The following is an 8,530-nucleotide window of genomic DNA, read 5'->3' as shown; positions in this document are numbered from 1 at the left end:
TATCACCCTGATGGATGCACAAAATATGACAAACTTAATGGGTGACGTTCTATAGACATGTTGGATATAATTGTTTTGTTGTTGTTTAGCATTGGCCAAGTCCTCTATTTCCTTACTCATCTTCTGTGGAGTTCTATATTTCTCCATTCTCTCAAAATTTTTTTGCTTCAATTACTTTTTCTCATTTAGTGCATGTGTTTATATTTTTATTTTTATTTTTTTATCAAAAATATTTTTATTTGGCAATAAGTATAAAAATAAAAATGCAAAAGGGCTACTTATATAGCTTCTAATGGTAAAATGGTTCTGAATTATATCATTACTGGTATTTACAACCTTGATTAAGAAGTCACTTCAAGGTAACATTGACAAATCTAGCATATTTTTCAGTCAGATTGACACTACTTATGGCACAAGTGCACTTGATGGCCCTTCAGGAAAACAAGAGTAGAATTTGATGGAACATCTGATTCCTATGGTAAAATGAAGGTCAAGGACTTTGCAAAATATGTTACAAACTATAGCAGATATTCCCAGATTAAATCATATTTCTATTAAAAAACTACAGAGAGCCTCGGTTGATAGAACTGATAATCACAGAACTGTAGAACCAAGAGGGGTTTTTAGGGACAAGTCATTCCTGACATTTTAGGGACGAGGAGCCTGGCAGGCTGATAAGGTAAAGTGCTAGGATAGGATCCAGACTGGGTTATCAGTGTCTGAGCCAGATCTGATTTCTTCCAATTAGCCCAGAATGTCTCTCTCTCTCTCTCTCTCTCTCTCGCGCGCGCACACACACACACACACACACACACACACACATTAAAAAGGACATTTCAGTGGTTTTATAAAAGTATATTTACAGTTCTTTCTGGTAGTAGTTCTGGCTACAGATTTTATAAGATGGGCCACTTATTTAGTTTCATTTCCTGGATATTATCCACTGTTTCATATTTGAGTCCTAATTCCAGGAACTACATACAACTATTAATGTGGCATTAAACAAAGGTTAAAGTAATATTAAAACTGGAACACACTTTTCAAAATGGGTAATATCACTAAAGATTAGCAAACACCAGCACCATGTGGAGAGTGCTTTTTCACACTTGATTCAGGGGCAAACAGTTCTCAGTTGTTCTTTTTTTATGGCTATTTTTCTTTTCTTTTTTTTTAATTAAACATTTTTTACATATACATTTATATTATTACACATATATACAACAGACTACCTACAGCAAGAAGAACCATGAAACAATCAGGAATTATATAAATGTTACATTCATAGTGATTTGGCTATTTGTATTTGGCAGCCTTGAAGAAAACATCTTTCCTATCTTGGTGAGTCTAAAATTCTGAATGTAAATCAATCTCCATCACATCTTGTCATTATCAACTTAAAATATCTATCTAGGCCTAAAAACATTTTAAACCCTAAACAACTAAGCTTAATTTTAAAACTAAACTATCTGCTCTTCAACCTCCTCAGAGACCTGAGAAGGAGTAAACTTGATTACCTGAGTATACAGGAAGTGCAGATTAGTAGCTTCCCAAATGAAAAGAAGACAGAGACAGTTTGCTACCTGAGCAGTTACCCAAAATTCTCTATAATGTTAGACCATCATCTTCAGCCTTCTGGCCCAATATATACAAACAGACATATTTGTGAGGCAGGAACTATTGAGGACTTGCTTACCCTGTCTTGGCAGAGTTTGGCCATCGACTCTGCCTGCTTCCAAGGCTGCTCATTTTTAGGCAGAATGTGTTTATAATTTTTACATCTTGGTGAAATGACCCATTTATCAACATAGGAGGTCTTTATTTTTTCATGTTACAATTTCTGGCTTCATATATATTTTGTTTTATGTTGTCATCAACCTCATTATTGGTGGTCGTCTGCATAAAGTAACTGTTTTTACCTTTTTGTTTTCATCCTGTCTGTGGCTGCACACACTAAGCAGTTACATCATTTTCAAAAATCCATCTTCCTGATGTTCAACAAACATTGACATATATTCAATAGTACTATTTATCCATTTTAAAATTCAGTGGCTTTGGGTAGTTCTCGTTTTCTTTCTATTAGTCACTGTCTTGTGTACGTATGATCCTTTCAGCCAGCAGGACACTGGTATTTCTTTTAAAAATAATTTATTTATTCTTATTTCATGTGCACTGGTGTTTTGGTTGCATGTATGTCTTTGTGAAGATGTCAGATGCCCTAGAACAGGATTTACAGAAAGTTGTGAGCTGCCGTGTGGGTGCTGGCATTGAACTCAGGACCTCTGGAAGAGCATCCATTGCTCTTACCCACTGAGCCATATCTGCAGCCCCAGGACACTAGTTTTTTTTTTCATTTTATTATTTTATTCATATTACATCTCTATTGTTAGCCCTTCTCCTGTTTCCTCCATTCTTCCCTCCCTCCCACTTCCCCCCTTCTTCCCTCCCCTATGACTGTGACTGAGGGAGACCTCCTCCCCCTATATATGCTCTTAGAATATCGAGTCTCTTCTTGGTAACTTGCTATCCTTCCTCTGAGTGCCGCCAGGCCTCCCCATCCAGGGGACGTGGTCAGAACACTGGTATTTCAAGCAATAGAACCCAAATATTGATGAACTCCCTTATGATTTTGTTTATCTGAGAATCTCATTCGTTAGTGATGGTTTGTTTTGCTGGAGATACCATTCATGATTGACAACACTTGTCTTCTGTTGTTTGAGTCTATCCCTCTCCTTTTTTGTGCAGTGCTGGGAATAGCACCCAGGGTATTGTGCAGACTAGAAAGACCCGAGCTACATCCACAACTCTCTTTTAGCATCTTCAATATTATGGTGTAGATTTTTATCTTTTCATGCTTCTGATAAGAAACCAAATGTTAAACTTGGCTGGGTCTCTTGTATGTAACAAATACTCTGGCTGCCTTCAGAATCATCTTTGTCTTGAAAAATATGTCAGTGGCTCTCTGTTTATCTGCTTCATACATTTTTTGAGTTGGACGGCTATTCAGATACACATCTATTACTAAATATGAGAGTTTGGGACTATTGGGTCTTTACATATTTTTCTTTATGTAATTGTCACAGTGCTTTCTCACCCCTTCTTCCAAGGATCCTATTATGTACACTGGGGCGGTTTGAATGAGAATGTCCTCATAGCCTTATATAGTTGAATAATCGGTCTCCAGTTGGTGGAACTGTTTGAGAAGGATTAAGAGGTGTGGCCATCTTGGAGGAGATGTGTCCCTGTGGGTGGGCCTTCAGATTTCAAAAGCCCACACCATTCCCAGTTAGCTCTCTCCTCTGCCTCCTATTGTCACAGCAATAGAAAAGTAACCAAAACATATACTTTATCATGCTTGATGGTGGCCCCTAGGATAAAGTGAGCCTCTCAAAATCTACTAATTTTTTTTTTGCTTGTTTTTAGTTCTAAGACTTGGAATCCAGGTCTCTTGACAGTTATATCCTCTGCTCTTTTTCATTTTTCTTAATTCCAGTTTCTTTTGTCTCTTCAGATTGGATAATTTCAATCAACCTATCTTCAAGTTCTCAAGTATTTCTGTCTTCTAAAATCTGCTGTTGAAGTCTTCTAGGGATTTTTCCATGTAAGATTTTATACTTTTCAGGTCCCTACTTTCTATTCATTTCCTCTCATTATGTTTACCTAGTCATATTATCTTTGTTTATACATAATCTTCTTGAATTTATTTAGCCATTTATCCATGTTATCTTTTAGCTCTTTGATACTTAAAACAACCAATGTATTAAATCCAGTTAAAATGCCAGCTTCAAAACCATTGCTATACCTTGAAAGGGGTTAGACAAGTGTGGGTTGAAACACCACAAAGCTCTCCTATTATGATTTCATGGCTTTTCACATTATTTTACTTTCATTTTGGTTACTATAAACCGGGGGCAATACTCCAACTAAACACCCTACATTAGCAAATAAAAACTCCAATATCAGAAATAGGTTGCTGTTGTTTGACAAGACTTTTCCTGGGGAGATGCTGTGCACAGATTTATTTACCTCAGATAGGAAGTCCATGAAGACCCAAGTACAGATACCATCAAAGTCCAACTTGGTGATCTAATGAGTTTTATTGGTATTGCTTTTAGGACTACGGGTGAGTAGTTACTTAAAGAAGCAGAAATGACTCAAAGGCAGCTGCATCATCAAAGTCCACCCCAGCATGGGTTGACAGCTCAGAAATGCTAGGAACCTCGAGCACACTGCACAGCCTGTGGTTGGAGAGTGTCATTGCCAGGTGAGTGCCTCAGCTGGTCTAAACCTCTTCCAGGCAGTTTCACTGATTTCTGTTTGTTCTAGACACTGCTGGTCTGGTCTCAGGGTCTTCTTTGCAGGCTGTCTTCTCTAGAGGAACTCTCAAAAGTCTTCTTTACTCTCACAAGGCAAGGCCTAGTGAATCTGGTACATTTCAGGGACTTCCTGAAACTATTTTGAGTTGTTAACTTAAGAGCTTCCCTGCATGATGGAATTTTTCAATGTGGAAGGAAACTGCTAAACAACAGCTACCTCTTTTTGAGTTGTTTTTCAACGGGATGACATAGACTTGCAAGCATTATAGACTATTGTCAACAGTCTTGGCTACCTCCAGAACTTGATGGTAAGATCTTATTGCTAAAGTTACAGAACATGAAGAAATCAAGCTGGTACTCCCCTGGAACCTTCATCCCTATTGGCTAGCACTCATGGTGATGCTTTGCATGTTGCTGGGGGAGAAAAGTAATCCTCAGTCTCACTTAGATGTGAACCCTGCCAACTACAACAACTGGTCTCACCCAGTGGTGCAATAACAGCATGTTATGAAAGTAGTTGATCAATTTCTGATTGGCTCTAAGGCCATTCCAGGAGAAGGAACCCACACCTGGAATTGTTAAAGTAGCCAAGAACCTGTAGCTAGATATGTCAGAGGCTCTAGGGAAGAAACTCAATCCTATGGTTCTGGCAAATGGACACAGTATAAAAATGACCCCTAATGACATTGCTAACATAGATCAGTACATCTCTCACCTCTCATCAGAGAAACTCATTGCAGTAGAAGATAGCACTTTACACAAAGATACGTGATGGGTCAACATGCAAAAAGGAAGAGATGGCAGTGCTCAGTCCTGAACAGGACATTCATATAGTATCCCTCCCCACAGTGCTCAGGGATCTTTGAAGAAAGTGGGGCAGAAAGACTGTGAGCTCAAGGTAACACCGAAGAAACTCTTTTCATTCATAACAAGGCCAATACATATATGAGTTAACAGCAATTATGACAGCATGCACAAGACAAAAATCCCAGCACAGTTGGGGAAAGGTAGATATAAAATTCCATGGCTACAAGACAAAATCCCAGCATAGTCGGGGAAAGGTAGATATGAAATTCCATGGCTAGCTGAGGAGCTACTGGCATTTAATAGTTGCTGCCAGAGGAAGTCAGTTTTGTGTAATGATGTGACCCCTGGAAGGTTGACCACATACCAGGGCAGGCCACACCCCCATGACCAGTTGGGGAAAGAAGAAAAAAATGAAAACTCAGTATTTCATAGGAAGAGATGTTGGGTGTAGAGGGTAGTAATGGGAGGACTTGGCAGGGCTGATTATGTTCAAAATACATTGTATGAAATTTTCAAAAAGGGGCAAAAAAAAAAAAAAAAAAGAGAAATATCCTTTGGTTACATTTCAGAGTTCCAAAAAACTTGATTTTGATAGTTTTCTCTCCCCACTTACTTGTATCTGGGAGTGTCCTGTGAGCTATGTTTCTAAGTTCAACTCCCTTGTTAACGTCAAACAAACAATCATTTCTTCATTTATGTATATACACACATGTGCTTGTACCACAGTGTGCATGGGGAAGGTAGAGGACAAGGTTTGGGAGTTGGTTCTCGCCTTTTACTGTGTGGACCCAAGGGATCAAAATTAAGTCATCAAGCTTGGTGGTAAGGGTCTTTAACTTGCTAAGCCATATTGTGGGCTATCTTGTTAACATGTTAATTTGTTTGCTAGTGTGTAATTCTTTTTCTGAAAGAAATGCACCACAAGAGACAGACACATGAAAATGTACTTTTGAAAATCAATAAAAGGATTTTATTCCATATATGCAAAGTGAAAATCTCTTTGATCACTTACAATTTTACAAATAAAAACAACAATACTGCTCCATATAAACTTTTATATAAACATCAAAGAAAATATACATATTATTTTTTCTCTTAGTGCTTCCAAAGCACAAAACGGACAAGTCCACCTGAAGACTTTCTGTTGTCACATGCAAGAAGAAATTTCAGAGGTTGGTGCAGCCTCAGGTGCACTTTGCAATGTTTCTAGACAAAATGGAAGAGCACTGGAGGTAGACTGTTGGGTGACTCTCCCTGCCCCTTCCCAGAGAGAAATAAGTTACCTAAATAGCAGCTTTTTACTCTTTGATTCCAACAATCCTGAATATTGCATGGTTTCAAAGGCACAGCTAGGGATTGTGGAGAAATGTGTTGAGCACATGATTAGCACTTGCATTCTCTATAGGACACAGTGAGGACAGTAGGTAGTGCGCTCCTCGCAGGTGGCCCCTACTCACTCTGACAGTGTTGTGACCAGCAACACTCAACTGTGTGGTCTCAGTCAGATAGAGTAGGAGCAACAGTGCTCTGTGACTTACCATCACTTTTACTAATTGGAAAAATAAACAACAAATGAAAGAAAACATTTTCAATCATAATTCTTAAGGCAAAAGCCAAGAGTTTACTTCCAGATAAGTGCTAAAAGCTTGAGTCAAGTGCTTTCTTGTAGCCTGGGTTAGGTTATTCCCTTCACTCAAACATTCTAGAGGGCTCCAACAAAGTCCCATTGCATCCGACAGCACAGAAAAGGTGCTCTCTATCCTCACTTGGCTCGGGATTAACATAATGATCTGCTGTTGATGTGATTCACACTGTTAAGAAGGTGATGGGAATCTATTCTTTCTAGTACCTTCTCAAGGTACTGAATTAAGACTCTTCTTTTAAACCTGAAAATAAACACAAGGATTAGTAGGCATACAAACCAGAGACGACTCTATGGAGTGCAGGGTGTCGTGCAGCCTGCAAGCTAAAGGTGGTGTAAGTCACCTTTATGGAAAGGCTTAGCAAGTTGGAGGGCTAATCCAAGGCATACAAAGACATTAGCTAGGACCCTGGAATAGCCATCACAACACTGCAGGAAACAGCTTTAACTAGAAATGAGAACAAGTGCATTCACAGAGCAAAACAGAGCCCACCCCCTTCATCTTTCATTGGATCCTATTATTAAATAAAAACAAAACAGAACAATAGAACCAAAGGCAATTAGAAAACCTTTAGAAATTTCATTTTTTTAAAATACCCACCTTGCAGCTTCCTTGATGGTAAACTCAACAAACTGTTTCTTCATCTCCAGAGGTCCTTGCACTTCTTCAAGCAAAATGAAAATCCTTTCATACTCTGATGATGTTACAAAAAATCAGTGTTATAAAAATATGAATGAGAAATAAAGTTAATCATTACACATCCTGAGAAATCATTCGTCATGGCTAGGTAGAAAGCCATAAGCATAGCTGGTATGTTAAACACTAAAATCAAAATGTCTACATAAATATATGAAAGGAATTTTATAAACAGTACTCAAATGAGATCAGCTGAATACTGGTTTCCCTAAACTGCTCAAATCCATGAGGCCTGAGAATGTATTACCATATATGCATTAAGTGATGATAGAATTAAGCTCTGGATACTGAGTTTTTCAGGGCTATGCACAGGGTTCAGTGTAACCACAAGCACCCTTTTAATATGGAGTATGGAACAGTTGATGGCTTCTGGAAGAGAGAATGTTGCATGATATTTGATCACACTGTGACCCCCAAGATTGTGCTATTTACTGGAAAAACCTGTTTCTAGTTGTGCTATGGTTTAGCCTTAGCACACACCTTTTAATCCAAGAGCTTTCTGCTTGAATATTGTAAACAGGATTAAATAAAGTCAATCATAGGTCAAGAGGCAGTGCAAGCAACCAATTGACAGGAAGTCAACATAGGATTATTAAGAAAAAATGATAGGAAGAGGGAGTGAGGAGGACAGAGAGAGAGAGAGAGAGAGAGAGAGAGAGAGAGAGAGAGAGAGAGACTCAGAAAGCAGAAGAGAGGGAGATTAAGTTTGAAGGATTTTTTGAGATGCCAGCTAAGTAGGAAGGTCAACTGGATGCTTTCTCTGCTTCTCTCAGTTAGCAGGCTTTCACCCCAACATCTGGCTCCTGAGTCAGTGAAACAAATGTTTGAGATTTTGTTAAAAACAACAAAGGAGTATGAGTTTTCTTTGAGGGTGTGGCTCCTGGTAGATTGACTGTGCTTCAGTGGATGGCCTCACATCCAGGAGTCAATGAGGGATTCAATTGGTGGGGTGGGTCAAGGAGGGAGTTTGGGAAGGAGCTGGGGGTGAATAGGATCAAAATATATTGTAGACAGTTCTCAAAGAACTAGTGAAAAAACAGAATCCTAAAAGTCAGAAAGAAAAGATGTTAG

The 8,530-nt window shown here is 38.7% G+C and overlaps 1 protein-coding gene across 3 annotated transcripts in view; it reads right to left on the bottom strand.

The window, feature by feature from the left end:
- Positions 1-6,096: 6,096 nt before the first annotated feature.
- The window catches only part of Sage1 (sarcoma antigen 1), a 57,592-nt gene continuing 55,158 nt past the window's right edge, over positions 6,097-8,530 (bottom strand). For 2 of the 3 annotated variants that reach the window (XM_051142562.1, XM_051142563.1), the window contains 2 exons: positions 7,364-7,457; positions 6,098-7,006 (listed from right to left, as the gene is read on the bottom strand). In XM_051142562.1, coding sequence (XP_050998519.1) covers positions 6,898-7,006; positions 7,364-7,457 — 203 coding nt within the window. In that variant the 3' untranslated portion in view covers positions 6,098-6,897. Of the gene's footprint in view, positions 7,007-7,363; positions 7,458-8,530 lie in introns of all 3 variants that reach the window. The other variant, XM_051142565.1, reaches the window with a different exon arrangement.

This window comes from Acomys russatus, chromosome X (assembly GCF_903995435.1).
Source record: "Acomys russatus chromosome X, mAcoRus1.1, whole genome shotgun sequence".
In the NCBI taxonomy this organism is placed as follows: Eukaryota; Metazoa; Chordata; class Mammalia; order Rodentia; family Muridae; genus Acomys; species Acomys russatus.
The sequence above is the reverse complement of the archived record's forward strand: the minus strand, read 5'-3'. Positions and strand labels throughout refer to the sequence as shown.